Genomic DNA, 18,819 nt, shown 5'->3' with positions numbered 1-18,819 from the left:
GGGTGCGACGGGTGCAGTAGCACCCGTCGCGATTTTCAGTGTCTGCTTGGCAGACACTGAAAATCTTGTTGGGGCCCTGTTAGGGGGCCCCTGCAGTGCCCATGCCAGTGGCATGGGCACTGCAGGGGCCCCCAGGGGCCCCACGACACCCGTTCCCGCCAGCCTGGTTCTGGCGGTGAAAACCGCCAGAACCAGGCTGGCGGGAAGGGGGTCGGAATCTCCATGGCGGCGCTGCATGCAGTGCCGCCATGGAGGATTCCCTGGGGCAGGGGAAAACCGGCAGGAAACCGCCGGTTCCCCTTTTCTGACCGCGGCTTTACCGCCGCGGTCAGAATGCCCCGGAAGCACCGCCAGCCTGTTGGCGGTGCTTCCTCTGCCCTCTGCCCTGGCGGTGAGACACCGCCAGGGTCAGAATGAGGGCCTATGTGAGGTTTTATCACAAAAACAGTTTTCCATAGTTCCCAATTCAGATAATTTGCATGTTTTTTCCATTTTATTCATTTTTGTCCAAGCGTAGGGCCCGAGTCACAAAGGTAAACTAAGTTTAGACCAAAAGCCTGAACTTAGGTCAAAAGTCAAACTTTACTACGAGTAAAGTTAGACTCTTGGTCTAAGTTTAGACTTTTTACTATAAGTAAAGTTAGATTTTAGGTCTAAACATAGACTTTGTGAATCGGCCCATAGTTAACTTTATGAGTGTTAGTTGGTGTGAAAATGCTATTGTACTTTTTCTTTGGAGTCCTGTGAAACTGTGTCAAGGCATTAACTCATGAGAGTTTTGTATGCTAGTGAGTGCAATTCTTAGCTTTTTCCTGTAAGTGATTCAACCCTCGCAATGGAAAATGACATCAAATTGGGCTAGGCTAGAAGTTGTTGTCAAAGTCCTGACTTTCATGAGAAAGCCCATCTTGTCCATTATCTTCATGACATTTGCACCCTATATAATTCTTTCCAAGCACCAGTCCTTCACTGGCATTGCCAGAGGGGGACATAGACAATCTAATTATACTCAAAATCATGAACAGTTTCTACAATCTGGTGATATGGGAACCTGGAGACATAAAATGCAATTTCAGTGCCACCATCTTGTTTGATGCATAATTTCTGGGGGTTACCTGGTCTGATTGCTGATCCAGTGAGGGTGGCACACTGGTCCTCCTTGCCTGTGCAGAGAAGGTCTTCGGTAGGTGTGCATCCATCAGAGGACTGGTCCGTAAAGCACGTGGGACACTTGTATCCATTTGCGGTCAATTTTACGGGAGGAACTAAAGAGCAACAAGGAAAATAAATCTCAAGGTTTTTTATTACATTTGTAAATTCAAAAATAGCACAAAGGTGATGATGCCTGATCCAACATCAACAGGATAGGAGGACCATACATGGCCCATCCCACTCCTGGTAGCACTGTCCCAGTTATCCACCTCCCGAGGTAGCTTCTCACCTCTCAAATCTCCCATAAAAATGGATGTCCAAGATGCACTTCTGGAACAACATACAGTTTTGAAACAGGGGATGAGTGAGACCATCTCTACATCTCCTCTACTGGGGACATGTAACAGCAAAGGTCCTGCCAGTCTTAACTACAATGGCAGTTGTCCCAGCATCTTTATAAATTAGTGGCTTAACATTTTCCCCAAAGCCTCCATCCACAACACTGTACCTGGGGATTGCACATAAGAAACTCTGAGGCCTATCACATGGGCTTCATATAATGTAGACTGTGAGGTATTTTCATTCTCTGCTGGGGTAGAGAAGACAAGCAGTCATGGCTTGTTCTTGGAGAAGTATATAATAGGGACTGAGGTATAACACTCAACATCAAGATGAAAAAAGGTATTTATTTACAGGTGTGTAAACAAGTAAATTAAACACAGCACACAGACAACCGAGAAAGTCCTAACACATTCCTGGGTTGACTAACAACCTTGAGCACTTGTTGTACTAATTATGTTGGTTTATTATAGCATTGGAGTCCCAGTGGGCTGCGCTTGAGTTGAACCTGGGATCTTTGGGGCTACTTACAAGTGATGCATTGTTACCTTATTGCAACAATCATGATATTTTGGACTCTCTGTTTTAATGGCTATGGCCTGAGTGGACAAGTGTGCTGGCTAAAGGTTCTGCTGCTCTCTTTTTAGCCAGAACACTGTTCAAGTATTTCTAAAACCAATTTTAAGGCTGCAACTGGTTTTTAGTGTATGGCAATGGAGGGAAGTGATAGAGAATCAATGCTAACTGTCAAGTCCTCCATTGAATACATAGATGAAGGACGGTATTACCACACTCTTTTTCCCAACTGAAATCTTCTAGTGGTAAGGTGCACCAGTCCGTATATGAACAGGACATTAGGTCAGAGACCCAGCACAATTAAAATAGTGTGAGACCTGGCATCCTTGGCGTAGTCTCCTCTGTCTTTTTACCTCTGCTTCCTATTTTGACTGTGTGCTGGACTTTGTTTTTGCTGTTTTTTAGTACTCTGGGCACTTTACCACTGCTGACCTGTGCTAAAGTGCAAGTGCTCTCTATGTAAACTATATGAGTATTTGGCTATTCCATGATTGGCATATCGGATTTACTAGTAAGTCCCTAGTAAAGTGCACTAGAAGATCCCAGGGCCTATAAACCAAATGCTACCAGTAGGCATTCAGCACTGATTGTGCCGACCAAATGAGTAGCCCTGCAAACATGGCTCAGACCTGCCAAAGCAGTGTCTGTGTGCAGTTTTAAGCTGCCAATTCGACCTGAAAAGTGTACCCACTTGCTAGTCTCAAACCATCCCTTTTTTTACACGTAAGGCACCCCTAAGGTAGGACCTAGGTAGCCCCATGTGTAGGGTGAAGTTTATGTAAATGGTAGGACACGTACTGATGTGTTTTACATGTCCTGACAGTGAAATACTGTAAAATGTGTTTTTCAGTGTTGCAAAGCCAATCCCTCTCATGGGTTAACATGGGGACTGCCTTTAAATATCCTTTAAGTGCAGTTTCCCTTTGGGAGCAGATAGAGATGTGGAGTTTGGGGTCTCTGAACTCACAATTAAAAAATATATCTTATGGTAAAGTTAGTTTTTAGATTGTCAGTTTGAAAATGCCACTTTTAGAAAGTGTGCATTTTTTTGCTTAACTATTCTATGCCTCTGCCTTCTTTTGTATTCCACGTCTGGGTCAGACTGACAGTTAGGATGTTGTGAATTTCCTCTAGACAGTGATACCAAGGGAGCTGGGGTGTAGCCTGCATATCCTGATGAGTCTCCTGGACTAGAGTGGGGAGGGAGGAGCTGACACTTACACCTGAAAGGACTTTGCCTGTCCTCACACAATGCAGTCTCCAACCCCTGGTGTGTGTGTGGGGCCAGGCCTTGGCAAGGCAGGATCTTGTCACCAACAGAGACTTTCCTTTGAGGTTTGCCTACTTCAAAGGGGTACCCAAAATCCCAGATTTTTAGAACACTTCTGGATCAAGAGGAAGAAGAGCTGAAGAGCTGGAGGGGGAATAAAGCCCCTTTGCTGTATGTGCTTTGCTGGGTTGGCCTGCAGTTGCTGCTTCTGCCTTACAGAGGGCAAATGTAGGAAGGTAGCCTCTTTCTAGCCTTGTTACCCCCACTTTTGGCCTGTTTGTGAGTATATGTCAGGGTGTTTTTACTGTCTCACTAGGATCCTGCTAGCCAGGGCCCAGTGCTCATAGTGAAAACCCTATGTTGTCAGTGTGTTTGATATGTTTTCACTGGGATCCTGCTAGCCAGGACCCCAGTGCTCATAAGTGTGTGGCCTATATGTGTTCCCTGTGTGGTGCCTAACTGTATCACTGAGGCTCTGCTAACCAGAACCTCAGTGTTTATGCTCTCTCTGCTTTCTAAAATTGTCACTGCAGGCTAGTGACTAATTTGACCAATTCTCATTGGCACACTGGTACACCCATTTAATTCCCTTTTATATGGTACTTAGGTACCCAGGGTATTGGGGTTCCAAGAGATCCCTATTGGCTGCAGCATTTCTTTTGCCACCATAGGGAGCTCTGACAATTCTTACGCAGGACTGCCACTGCAGCCTGAGTGAAATAACGTTATTTCACAGCCATTTTTCACTGTACATAAGTAACTTATAAGTCATCTATATGTCTAACCCTCACTTGGTGAAGGTTAGGTGCCAAGTTACTTAGTGTGTGGGCACCCTGACACTAGCCAAGGTGCCCCCACATTGTTCAGAGCAAATTCCCCGGACTTTGTGAGTGCGGGGACATCATTACACGTGTGCACTACATATAGGTCACTACCTATGTGTAGCGTCACAATGGTAACTCCGAACATGGCCATGTAACATGTCTACGATCATGGAATTGTCCCCCCAATACCATTCTGGTATTGGGGGTGACAATTCCATAATCCCCCGGGTCTCTAGCACAGAACCCGGGTACTGACAAAATGCCTTTCCGGGGTCTCCACTGCAGCTGCTGCTGCTGCCAACCCCTCAGACAGGATTCTGCCCTCTTGGGGTCTGGGCAGCCCGGTCCCAGGAAGGCAGAACAAAGGATTTCCTCTGAGAGAGGATGTTACACCCTATCCCTTTGGAAATAGGTGTGAAGGGCTGGGGAGGAGTAGCCTCCCCCAGCCTCTGGAAATGCTTTGATGGGCACAGATGGTGCATAAGCCAGTCTACACCGGTTCAGGGATCCCCCAGCCCTGCTCTGGCGCGAAACTGGACACAGGAAAGGGGAGTGACCACTCCCCTGACCAGTACCTCCCAGGGGAGGTGCCCAGAGCTCCTCCAGTGTGTCGCAGACCTCTGCCTCCTTTTCTGGTTATTTAGGGTCTCTCCTCTGGGCTATTCCTCAGATAACGAATGAAAGAGCTCACCAGAGTTCCTCTGCACTTCCCTCTTTGACTTCTGCCAAGGATCGACCGCTGACTGCTCCAGGACGCCTGCAAAACCGCAACAAAGTAGCAAGACGACTACCAGCAACATTGTAGCGCCTCATCCTGCCGGCTTTCTCAACTGTTTCCTGGTGGTGCATGCTCTGAGGGCTGTCTGCCTTCACCCTGCACTGGAAGCCAAGAAGAAATCTCCCGTAGGTCGATGGAATCTTCCCCCTGCCAACGCAGGCACCAAACTTCTGTATCACCGGCCCTCTGGGTCCCCTCTCATCCTGACGAGCGTGGTCCCTGGAACACAGAAGCTGGGTCCAAGTGCCTCCCACAGACCAGTGGCCCTTCTGTCCAAATTTTGTGGAGGTAAGTCCTTGCCACCCCACACCAGACAGCAAACCTGTGTACTGCGTGATTTGCAGCTGCTCCTGCTTCTGTGCACTTCTCCAAGGATTCCTTTGTGCACAGCCTAGCCTGGGTCCCCAGCACTCCGTCCTGCAGTGCTCAACCCACTGAGTTGGACTCCATCGTCGTGGGACTCTCCTTTTGTGACTCTGAGTTCACAGATCTTCTAAGTGCCTGTTCAGGTACTTCTGCGGGTGCTGCCTGCTTCTGCGGGGGCTCTCTGAGTTGCTGAGCGCCTCCCCTGTCTCCTCCTCCAAAGGGCGACATCCTGGTCCTTCCTGGTCCCCAGCAGCACCCAAAAACCTCCACTGCGACCCTTGCAGCTAGCAAGGCTTGTTTGCGGTATTTCTGCCTGGAAACACTTCTGCAACATCCTCCATCCAAAGGAGAAGTTCCTAGCCCTTTTCGTTGTTGCAGAATCTTTGGCTTCTTCCACCCGGAGGCAGCCCTTTTGCACCTTCATCCAGGGATTCCTGGGCTCCTGCCCCCCCTGGACACCATCGCGACTCTTGGACTTGGTCCCCTTACTTTACAGGTCCTCAGGTTCAGGAATCCGTCTTCAGTGTTTTGCTGGTGCTTGTGGTTCTTGCAGAATCCCCTATCACGACTATTGTGTCTTTCTGGGGTAGTAGGGTAACTTTACTCCTACTTTTCAGGGTCTTGGGTGGGGTATTTTGGACACACTTACTGTTTTCCTACAGTCCCAGCGACCCTCTACAACCTCCCATGGGCCTGGGGTCCATTCGTGATTCGCATTCCCCTTTTGGAGTATATGGTTTGTGTTGCTCCTAGGTAATAGGGGTGTACATTACTTACCTCCTAAGTGAGGGTATTCTCTTAAATACTTTTGGCATATTGTCACTAAAATAAAGTACCTTTATTTTTTGTAACTCTGAGTATTGTGTTTTCTTATGATATTGTGCTATATGATATAAGTGATATAGTAGGAGCTTTGCATGTCTCCTAGTTCAGCCTAAGCTGCTTTGCCATAGTTACCTTCTATCAGCCTAAGCTGCTAGAAACACCTCTATTCTACTAGTACGGGACAACTGGACCTGGCACAGGGTGTAAGTACCACAAGGTACCCACTATAAGTCAGGCCAGCCTCCTACAGCAAAGACTAGACTTTGCTGTGTATCCTGCTTGAGCGGTTTCTCCAAGGGCTTGGACTTAGCTTGCCTCCTGTTAAGGACTCTCAGGGCCATCATAGACTTCACCTACCAGCCTCTGGGTTCACTAGCTGTAGAGTCTAACTTGCCAGTGGTGCCTATTCCAGTTCTGGGCATTTGGGAGTGAAAGCTGGTGAAAAACCATCAACTTTGGACGACGCCCGGACTGACGCCGCTGCTTAAATCCGTGATGCTGCGTGCAACTGAAGCTGTGGTTCTGGCTGGAGTGCGACGATCCCAACCGACCTTGCAGTCCTGACGCTGCAGCAACCGCTTATGTCCCATGACTTTGTGAGTACTGAGTGCTGTGTCACCAATGTCTATGACACCCAAATCCGCCGCAGCACCTGCAGCCCCGTGTAGTGACTGCAATCCCGTGAGGTGAGTCCGGTCTTGACCACCGGACATCGACCCCACTGGAGAGATAGGAACCACGCTTCACACCGCCGCTGCCTCATCTCCACTGTTCCGCAGCAAGGACCTGATGTTTTACACCAACGTGCTGCTTCACAGCTCTGCAGCATTGGAACCGCTGCCGCACCATATCCAGGGACACCACACTTCCCCAACTCCGTGCACCGGCTTGTTTCCTCATTTTCAGAAGGTACTGTACCTGGGGGTCTGTGTGACTCCGTGACCGGCACCAATGGCATTGGATTGTTGTGAACGACTCTGTCACAACACTGTTATAGCATCAAATTGAAACATTTGTGTTTCTAAGCACTATATTGAAGCTTAATCTTTGAAAATTCAAAACTTTGCTTGTGTATGTTGATTTTTGTGGTCTTGGTCTTGTTTTACTCTGATAAATATTGGCTATTTTCATTCTGTTACTGTGTGTGTTGGTACAAATACTTTACACATAGCCTTTGCCAAGCTACGAAGGGGGTGAGCAGGGGTTTTCTTAGGAGTGTAACTCCCTTACCCTAACTAGAGTGAGGGGCGCTGCTTGGACAGGGTGCAAACTGACTGCCAACCAGAGACCTCATTTGTATCAAATAGTATCATCTCTATACATTCCATCATCGAGTATTTTTCTTTGTGTTCCTCTGTGTCATTGGATGTGGGTCTTGATGGCTCCTGGATGGACTCTGTTTATTGAGCTATCCTCCATATTCTCCATCCGGCTGGGCCTTGGGCAGGCAGGTTCTCCCATGCTTAAGAAAGCCTCTTTTTTCTATAGGATTTCTGTTCCTCCTTTCGTAGACCAAGCCAGCTGCTCTTCTCCTCACAGGCCACATTATCCAGGCATATTCTAGGAGTACAAATTTTGTCCCCAGCTGGGGTAGGGGGAGAGCAATCCACCAGAGGTTAATTTCAAGGTTATGTGCTTGTTTGGAGCTGGTGCAAGGATGTCCAAATGGGAGGTCCTATTGTGTCTCAGGGGCAGAGTATTTATCCTCCTCTAGTGGTTTAGTGATCAGGGCAAGAAATCTGACCCAATTAAATACTTTCTTATTTCAACAGGCTTGACTCTTTTCAATCAGGGAGATGTACATCTTATTATTGTGTATAGACTTCACAGACTTCTCAGGTGACAATAGAACAACTGCCTCTCTTAGGCTATAAGGCCTGGATCTCATTGCACAGTGGTCCATCTTCGTACACATTATGAATCCACCAGCCTTCCAAAATTAGGCTTGTGGTGGTACACTCTGGCGGAGTTCTTGCAACTTCCACTTTGAAAGGACTCATCTTACAGCAATGGTTTATGTTCTGGCAGATTTTCCTGCTGACATTACTGTTCCTCCACCATTAGGAAGGCAGTTGAGATTGTGGCATTAGCTGCCCTACCATACCTAGACCTACCAAGTCACTTCCATGTCTTTTGGTGGAAGCATACTCCAAGTGATCTCTTGTGGCAGCTCCCTCATCTTCTAAGACCCTTGTCCACCAGGCATCCATACTTGGACGTTAATTCAGGGCAAGGGTAGCTTGTTTATACTCACCGCCCATCTTCAGCTTGGCATTGGTGATAACCTCATCAGCTGCAATGCTTTTGTGCCAAGAGATTCTAGGGAAATATTTTGACTGCCCTACTGTTTATGTGTGAAACATTGATGACCTAGGAGTGGTGGCATTACAAGTGACTCAACCAGATACCATTTATAAACACACCATTTATAAACAGAGGCTCTAGTTATTTCTGGCTGTTGGCAGGGGTTTGAACCTTACCTCCTCTTAAAGCTCTATTAACTCTGAGGGGCATCTATTGCCACTCTGATAAAACTGCAGGATTACAGTCTGTGTGGCTGAGGGAATATTTAGGCAATTACAATTTAAATGATCATGTGACCCACAGCAATAACGCCTTGCCCTATTCAGTTCAGTTCATAAATCTTTATTCCATAGCATGTTGGCAACCATAAAAGTCAGACACAATACATACAATAAAAATATATATAAAATATAAGAAGAGCGGAAATGTATACATATTAAAATATTTTGAGCAGTTCAGTACAATATATAATAAAACCATCGGAACATTGTTCTCCGAGAATGTACAGCAGTATTAAAAAATGAACCAAAGTTAAGAATTACCTCCCCATTTTCTAAGAACAATAAAACTATGGGGGTCATTATGACCCCGGCGGAAGGCGGAGAAGCGGCGGTAAGACCCCCAACAGGCTGGCGGTCTTTTTTTTCGAATTATGACCATGGCGGTTAGCGCCATGGTCATCCTTCGGTTCTCTATTCCGCCCGCCGGGCTGGAGACCTGGGTCTCCAGCCCGGCGGCCGTCACTATACCGCCGGCGGTATTTCGACCCGGCTGACCACCATGGATTTCATGCGGTTTGAAACCGCCATGAAATCCATGGTGGTATGCACTATCTGTGCCAGGGAATTCCTTACCTGGCACTGATAGGGGTCTCCCCCACCCCCATCCCCACCCCGTCTGCCTCTCCTGCACCCCCCACCACCCCTACCACCCCCCAAAGGTGGCAGGGCCCCCCTCCCCACCCCGACCCCAACATCACATCACTCACTCACACACGACACGCACGCAGGAACCACCAAAACACATGCATGCACACACACCGGCATACATGCCACCATCCACACACACAGACACGCACACCCACATTCAAACATACACACACACATCCATACAGACATACCCACAGACACACATGCACTCATTCCCATACTCACGACACCCCCGCAAGCATACAGGCACTCAGACATGCCCACGACATACACACACACACACCCCACGCACGCTCACAACACACAACACCCGCCCACCCCCCTCCCCTCACGGACGATCGACTTACCTGGTCCGACGATCCTCCGGGAGGGGACGGGATCCATGGGGGCTGCTCCGCCGACACCACACCGTCAACAGAACACCACCATGCCGAATCACAGGACGTGATTCGGTGGGCGGTGTTCTGTTGGCATGGCGGTGGAGGTGGAGCAACCTCCACTTCCCCGCCGCCCGCCAGTATGGCTGTTGGCGGCTCTCCGTCCGAAAAAGGACGGAGAGCTGTCAACAGTCATAATAAGCCGAGCGGCAAACCGCCAACACTGGCGGTCTTTCGCACTGCGGTCCGAGGTCAAAATGACCCCCTATGAACGTAATTCTACAAAGTTTAAGTTCAGACTAATACTTCTTTAAAATTGGAATGAAAAACATTATAGTATATTACATATAAGATGTGCAGAAAAACATAAAATGAAGCATTGTCAGTTAGGAAACATTATCACATGGACATGGTAAAGATTCAGTATGATGTAAACGGCCCATTAGAAAACATAGTAAATACTTTACAGTATCAGACTTGAAACAGAAGAGCAGGGAGCGTTCCCACCTATTATGAACAAGCCATACATAATTACTAGAATAATTAAAATCCCTTAGGTCCAGATATCTGACCAAATTCACACTCCCTGCAAAACTTCTTACACGTTCAGATTTCCAGATCGAAAACCAAAGTACAACAGGACAAATATGAATCAGATCCTCACGATAGGGTAGCTCAGGTTCTTTATGACTAATGTAGGTAGCAGCGCTCACAGGGAGGGGCAGTAATCTCTGAAGAAATCTGTTTTCTTCTCTTTGAATTCCAATACAATTCGATATGTCCCAAAACCTCAGCACTATACATAGCTATTGGCACACATTGGGGCTTATAAGCAGTGACATTAAACAACCTCCCCCCGAAGGGTGAGGACGGCTGCAGAAAGCCCTATTAGCCTTACAAAATGTACCTGTACAATGGACAATGTTAGCTGACCAGGAACCTTAAGCTGAAAAAGAATACCTAAATACGGGAAAGTGCTTTTACTAGTCAGAGAGTCGGTACCATTACACAATGTAGTCAACATTTCACGCTTAAGGCCACAGGACATAATATGGGACTTGGTGAAATTAGCCCTAAGATCAAACGAGGACATAAGAGTAACAAAAGCCAACACAAGGAGGCACATCTCTTTAGGAGTCCATGCTATAAGCACCGCATTATGGGCCAGATGTATCAAAGGGTTTTACCCATTCTGTGTCTATGGGAAAATGTGTTTGTACGTATGGCCTTATCTGCCTTCAGAAGTGCAGAAATTGACTTTTCTCCAATTATTGGAACATCTTGAGTGGCACCTATAAGTGACGAGTGCAAATCGTTTATATTTAAAATTAACAAAAGAGAGGCCAGCTTACAGCCCTGTCTGACACCGCAAATAATTTTAATATCTTCAGAGACCTCCCCCAACTGGCTGATGCGGACCCTTGCCTTTATTCTCTCATGCAAGTAGGCAAAAAATGTCCCAGGACATCATCAAGCCCCATGTCAATCAACATGCACCATAATTAGGTCTGTTGGTGCAGGATGATACATGGATGCGTGTTTAGCCACAGTATATTTACCTAACACCAAGTTAATGTTAGGGCATTGTTCTATAGTGTACACTGTTCCAAATGGAAAAATATAATCACTAGGGGAACATTAAAGTTCAGGAGCAAGAGCCCTCACACATCCGAGAGGATGTCATGCTTCATCATCGGGTAGCTCCTCGTCAGACCGGCGCTGCAATGTCTGACGGGCTCCCCGTAAGGGGGCTCTTTGCCGGAGATCTTTTAGGTAGCAGCCGTGGTAGCGGACACTACAAGACCTGGTGTTGCGGTCAGGCGCTAATCCTGGCAGGAGAGTGAAAGCTAAAATTGGTTCCCAGTCTTAATAGGAGCGAGTCAATTTAATTAATCAATGGAATAAGACCGGGACCAAGATTAAAAACAGAAGGAAAGTGTAAAATGAGGAATAATGCTCAACCACTTTCTGCATGGTGCTGGAGCTTAAGGAGATTATCGTCGGGCTCCTAGGACATGGTCAACATGTTTCGCGTACAGTGGTCTAACAAGATCCTATGACGCTTCTTCATGACCAATACATAATAATACTTCTCCTGTCTATATTACCGAAAGTTTGCAAAAATGTCAAACAAATCATATAGTCACTTACATTGAAGTTCAGTAATTGTCAGAAACCTCTAATGGTCGCCCTAGAAAAATACAAACAAATCATTTTGATCAAAACACACAGAAAAATAAGGAAGGACACCCGTGACACAACAGTGTGTAGGAACCAGTTGTGTAAAAAAAGTTGTCTTTTCGGGAGAGCACGTCAGGGTAGGTTCCCCTGCAGACTGCCGTCATCCACAAAGTAAGTGACCTCGCGTTTGTGTGTTTATCGCTTTTTTCGGTTACTTATTTACTCTGGGGACGTATATTGAGCTCAACTAATGACATCTCTCAAAGTATTAACAGACTTAGGTCGGGGTAATCCCTTAATATTCTATGGATAACCACGCTTTGCCAGTGTGTTTTTGCCTTTGTAAATCACCACGCAGACTATTACACTCTGCTACAGTACTCACCAAGCGTTTTTAGAAATATTTTTTGTTGTAAAACTGTTTTATTCCTCCCAGTTTTCCTTCAACAAATGCCATAAATGCTAGTGACGAATCTGTGTATGAATTTCCAAGTGACATGGACTAATAATGTACTTGATGTTCATAATCAATTTAACCAACCGACCTCTAGTAGTGAATGTGACTTTTTTGGTTCTGATTGATTACACTGCATTCATGGTGTCTGTTTTACCACTTTATTAGTAGTGACTGCTTTCGGCATGCTACTTCCCAAGGGGCCCCCCATGTACCAAGGGATGGTAAGCATATTGTCTTATTATGTTTTTACACAACTGGTTACTACACACTGTTGTGTCACGGGTGTCCTTCCTCATTTTTCCGTGTGTTTTGATCAAAATGATTTATTTGTATTTTTCTAGGGCGACCGTTAGAGGTTTCTGACAATTAGTGAACTTCAATGTAAGTGACTATGGGGGTCATTCCAACTTTGGCGGGCGGCGGAGGCCGCCCGCCAAAGTTCCCCTGTCGAAAGACCGCGGGGGTCATTTCGACTTTCCCGCTGGGCCGGCGGGCGACCGCCAAAAGGGCGCCCAGCGGGAAAGACCCTGCAACAATGAAGCCGGCTCCGAATGGAGCCGGCGGAGTTGCAGGGGTGCGACGGGTGCAGTTGCACCCGTCGCGATTTTCACTGTCTGCAAAGCAGACAGTGAAAATCTTAATGGGGCCCTGTTAGGGGGCCCCTGCACTGTCCATGCCAGTGGCATGGGCAGTGCAGGGGCCCCCAGGGGCCCCACGACACCCGTTCCCGCCATCCTGGTTCTGGCGGTAAAAAACGCCAGAAACAGGATGGCGGGAAGGGGGTCGGAATCCCCATGGCGGCGCTGCAAGCAGCGCCGCCATGGAGGATTCTCTGGGCCAGGGGTAATCCGGTGGGAAACCGCTGGATCCCCTTTTCTGACCGCGGCTTTACCGCTGCGGTCAGAATAGCTCTGGAAGCACCGCCAGCCTGTTGGCGGTGCTTCCGTTGCCCTCCGCCCTGGCGGTCATAGACCGCCAGGGTTGGAATGAGGGCCTATATGATTTGTTTGACATTTTTGCAAACTTTCGGTAATATAGACAGGAGAAGTCTTATTGTGTATTGGTCCTGAAGAAGCGTCATAGGATCTTGTTAGACCACTGTACGCGAAACATGTTGACCATGTCCTAGGAGCCCGACGATAATCTCCTTAAGCTCCAGCACCATGCAGAAAGTGGTTGAGCATTATTCCTCATTTTACACTTTCCTTCTGTTTTTAATCTTGGTCCCAGTCTTATTCCATTGATTAATTAAATTGACTCGCTCCTATTAAGACTGGGAACCAATTTTAGCTTTCACTCTCCTGCCAGGATTAGCGCCTGACCGCAACACCAGGTCTTGTAGTGTCCGCTACTACGGCTGCTACCTAAAAGATCTCCGGAAAAGAGCCCCCTTACTGGGAGCACGTCAGATATTGCAGCGCCGGTCTGACGAGGAGCTACCCGATGATGAAGCATGACATCCTCTCGGATGTGTGAGGGCTCTTGCTCCTGAACTTTAATGTTCCCCTAGTGATTATATTTTTCCATTTGGAACAGTGTACACCTTTTTTGTATGTTCAGTTAATTGGGAGACCGTACACTGGACCAACTAATCTCCCAGTCCCTCCCTTTGTTGATACATTGTTTTATAGTGCCTAGTTTACATCTGAGCCCAAATTGACAACCACTTAAAATGGACTCAGCATCCATCTAATCCATGACCCAGTCATATATAATCCAACCCAGTATTTTAGCCGTGCTGTCTATAATATCTGTAACGTGATGGAAATGAGCGGTCCCCCTTTTTATGGGTGAGCACAAAGTGCTCCGTCCATTCTATAATCTCTCTTTGGGGTTGAAACCACGCCCATGCCACGTCAGCCACTTATGTTGGTTTGTGGGCTTGCCTTTTAAAATCCGATTGCTTTCATTTGTGAAAGGCATGCATACGTCATGCATTTCCAGAGTTTAGCCCACCTACACAGCACCGGTAAAGTACCAAAAACATATGAGGCTCGATGTGTTCAGCCTGGGGTCCGGACTACTTTATCTGTTTATTTTCCACTAAGCGCGATCGAGCTGCATTTTACATAGCACGATCACACTGCATTTTTTTGTTTTGCTTTACAACGCTAATAACTTTAACTCGAACAAATGCGAGACCCGTTGCATTGAAAATGCTTGTTAAATATGGGGACTGTAATAGGCATTCCCCGTGAACTGGGAAAGGTAGCATGCGCCAAATTATAAAAGGTGTTGTTGAGAAGTAAGGCCCAGAAAGGGGTACTAGATCTAATTAAATTAATAGGTACCACATCTGGGCCAGATGCCTTCCCACTTTTACTCAGGATGATCGCCTGCTCTACCTCTGACAACGTAACAGAAAAACCGGAAACTATTGACAAATCAACTATCCCTATTGGTCTCAGGTGCCTCCTTCCTATCTTAAACCATTCACATTTTTGAGACACTTAAAAAAGAGTTCTCCTTTCATCACCACCTGGGAATTACTGTTTTCATTCTTCAAATTTTGGGCCTTATGCCATATGTTCTTATCACCGAACTTGCTTCTTCTGGCCTCCCAGTTCATAACCCACTTATTAGACTGTGCTGTAAATAATTAAGTGCCACTGTTCTGTGAATCAATCATGACAAACTTTTTCTCAGCAGACAGAGCAAAGTTGAGTTATTCACATCAAGTTAAACAACCCATGGAAAATTGTCGGTTTTTTTCCCTTCACCTATCACAAACACTGTACCAATTACATGAATAAATGTTTCAATTCACATTCAACATCTTTTTAGGATCTTTACATTGTTTAAAGTGTTTTAATACTGGCTAATGTTCCACCCAAATCTGAAAATGATAGAATCTTTCAGTCTGTCATACTGCTCTCCATTGGAGCCATGTTGCCCGCTAGGGAAACTGCATAGTGGAGTGGCTCATCCACACAACTTGGAAAGAGGTTACATGCCAGTTAAAAAACATTCACCCATGAACTTACTGGACTTGGAGGGGTCCTAGACTGAGACGCATCCATCCCCTGTAGGCGCTACATTGGTGGTTGGAACCTCAAGCTTCATCGCTTCTAGGGCATTCGCAAGCTTCATCTCCTGTAACTCTATCTTGCTCTTTCTGCTTAATGTCTTCCTCTTGACCCCTGTTATTCTGTTTTACCCCAGGTGCCTTTACCTCTTTTTCACTAGCAAGCCTTTCTTTATTGATTTCAAACTTTATATCCCACTCGCCATCTTAGAACCTCCGCCTTTCCCTTTATCTATCTATGGGAGCAAGCACTGATTGGTATAGGTATGTCCCCAATGGGGAAACCAGGGACCCAGAAATAGGAAGAGTGGAGGGTCGGTATCTGACGGACTATACCGACTTCTGGTTCTGTGCTGGTGATGACGATTCTTTCACTTTAATTTTTTTTTTAAATACATACTGATACTAACATGTTGCACAAAAATGTACTAGGTGTGTATTTTTCAGGTTTAGATTGACCACAGCTAAGTAAGGCTGATTTTTGAAATGGTTACTGTCTGGCTGCATATTGTTCCATGTTGTGTACCTTTCCTTTCTCAGGAGAAACTGAACCAGAAAATAAGTGATGTAGTTTTTTTCTGTTCCCATATGAAAAGCTTTCTTTAGGTAATATGTGTAGAACGTGCTAACAAACATAAGCAGAGTAGGGGTGGGCGGAATTTTCAATTCTAGCAGCACAACTGGGGTAATTTAGTAATTCCGCATTACTCATATAACGCAGAATTACCATTCCACAGCAGAATTAAATCAGCATTGTAACAGGGCTGGAAGAGGGAGCAGTCCTTCTATCTTCAGAAACCACTGGAGATTAAACTTTAGTGTGCAGTGATTTAAACATAGAGGGACTGCTCCCTCTTCCAGCCATGTTTAAAACCACTGCTGTGCAGTGCATACTCCTCCGCACCCTTACATAATTATGTAAGGGCACTGAGGGGTATGCACTGCACTGGAGTAGTTACCCCTTGGTGCCCTTACAAAAGTATGTAAGGGCATGAGTGGTATGCCCTCCAGCGCATACCCCTCGGTGCCCTTACATATTTCAGTAAGGCAATTGATGGGTATTCCACCATACTAAAGTGCAGTGCATACCCCTCATTGCCCTTACATAAGTATGTAAGGGTAACAAGTGGTATGCACTGCACTGGAGTGCAGTCCATACCCCTTGGTGCCCCTAGTTAAGTATTTAAGGGCACAGAGGGGTATGCACTCCTCTACAGTGCACTACATACCCCATTTTGCCATTACATAAGTCAGTAAGGCTACTGAGGAATATGGACTGGAATGGATACCCCTTGATGCCCTTACATAATTATGTAAAGGCTCTGAGTGGTATGCACTGCACATTGTGGTGCCCACTCTGTCCCTTCGTGGAATTCTGTAGACTTCCACGGAATCTTAATTTTATTCTGCTGAATTACGTGGAATGAAACTCACCAAATCCATCCACCCTTAATTCAAAGTACTGCCTTGTAGGAGGCTGGCCTGGCTTATAGTGGGTACCTGATGGTACTTACACCTTGCGCCAGGTCAGGTTATCCCTTATTAGTAGATTCGTAGTGTTCTAGCAGCTTAGGCTGATAGAGGTAGCTATAGCAGAGCAGCTTAGGCTGAACTAGGAGACATGCAAAGCTCCTACTATACCACTTATATCATATAACACTATGGCGGTGATTCTAACCGCGGCGGGCGGCGGTTGCCGCCCGCCATGCGGTTACCGCCAAATGACCGCACCGCGGTCACAAGACCGCGGCGGCCATTCTGGCTTTCCCGCTGTGCTGGCGGGCGACCGCCAAAAGGCCGCCCGCCAGCACAGCGGGAAAGACCCAGCAACGATGAAGCCGGCTCCGAATGGAGCCGGCGGAGTTGCTGGAGTGCGACGGGTGCAGTAGCACCCGTCGTGAATTTCAGTGTCTGCTAGGCAGACACTGAAATTCCTTTTGGGGCCCTCTTACGGGGGCCCCTGCAGTGCCCATGCCATGGGCATGGGCACTGCAGGGGCCCCCAGGGGCCCCGCGGCACCCCCTACCGCCATCCTGTTCCTGGCGGGAGAACCGCCAGGAACAGGATGGCGGTATGGGGTGTCAGAATCCCCATGGCGGCGGATCAAGCTGCGCCGCCATGGCGGATTCCCATGGGCAGCGGAAAGTCGGCGGTACACCGCCGGCTTCCCGCCTCTGGCCGCGGCTGTACCGCCGCGGTCAGAATGCCCGGCGGAGCACCACCAGCCTGTTGGTGGTGCTACCGCCAACCTCCGCCATGGCGGTATTTACCGCCAGGGTCAGAATGACCCCCTATATCATAAGAATCACAATACTCAGAGTTACTAAAAATAAAGGTACTTTATTTTAGTGACAATGTGCCAAAAAGATCTCAGAGGATATACTCCCTTAGGAGGTAATTAAAATACACAAAATATACACACAAACCAAAAATCAGGTAAGTAAACAGTTAGAAAGTAGTGCAAACACTGTAGGATACAATAGGATGCAATAGACCTAGGGGCAACACAAATCATGTACTAAGAAAGTGGAATGCGAACCACTTAGGGACCCCAGGCCTAGTGTAGTGTGTAAAGGGTCATTGGGAGTGTAAGAAAACAGTAAGGGTGTCCAAGATACCCCACCCCAAGACCCTGAAAAGTAGGAGTAAATTTACCCGACTTCCCCAGAAACACACAAATGTCGTGATAGGAGATTCTGCTGAGACCACAACTGACTGCAAAGCACTGAAGATGGATTCTTGGACCTGAGGACCTGCAAAGGAAGGGGACCAAGTCCAAGAGTCACGAAAGTGTCCAGGGGGGCAGGAGCCCACTAAGCCCCGGATGAAGGTGCAAAATGGGTGCCACTGGATGGAAGAACCTGAAGATTCTGCAACAACGGAAGATGCCAGGAACTTCTCCTTTGCACAAAAGATGTGCTGGAGGATGCAGAGTTGTTTTCACACAGAAAGACCACAAACAAGCCTTGCTAGCTGCAAAGGGTGCGATTGAAGAAAATGGGTGCTGCCCGGGCCCAAGAAGGACCAGGAGGTCGCCCCTTGGAGGAGGAGACAGAGGGGGCACTCAGCAACACTGAGAGCCCATGCAGAAGCAGACAGCACCAGCAGAAGCACTTGAACACGGGTTCAAGAAAACTGAGCATGGCGGTCATCTTAACACTACAAAGGAGGGTCCCACGAAGCCGGTGGTCAACTCAGTGAGTTGAGCAGTGTAGGACGGAATGCTGGGGACCTGGGCTGTGTTGTGCACAAAGGATTCCTTGCAAAAGTGCACAGAAGCCCTAGCAGCTGCAGTTCACGCAGTACACAAAATTACTGTCTGGTGTGAGGAGGCAAGGACTTACCTCCACCAAATTTGGACAGATGGACCACTGGACTGTCGGGGGTCACTTGGATCCAGGGACCATGCTCGTCAC

At 47.2% G+C, this 18,819-nt stretch overlaps 1 protein-coding gene across 1 annotated transcript in view; it reads right to left on the bottom strand.

The window, feature by feature from the left end:
* The window catches only part of LOC138247448 (protein RoBo-1-like), a 55,397-nt gene that overhangs the window by 23,367 nt on the left and 13,211 nt on the right, over positions 1-18,819 (bottom strand). Inside the window, exon 4 of the mRNA XM_069202074.1 lies at positions 1,116-1,265. Coding sequence (XP_069058175.1) covers positions 1,116-1,265 — 150 coding nt within the window. The remainder of the gene's footprint in view (positions 1-1,115; positions 1,266-18,819) is intronic.

The sequence above is a fragment of the Pleurodeles waltl genome, chromosome 7 (assembly GCF_031143425.1).
Source record: "Pleurodeles waltl isolate 20211129_DDA chromosome 7, aPleWal1.hap1.20221129, whole genome shotgun sequence".
Classification (NCBI taxonomy): domain Eukaryota; kingdom Metazoa; phylum Chordata; class Amphibia; order Caudata; family Salamandridae; genus Pleurodeles; species Pleurodeles waltl.
Note: the sequence above shows the minus strand (reverse complement) of the source record. Positions and strands in the feature narration are given on the sequence as shown.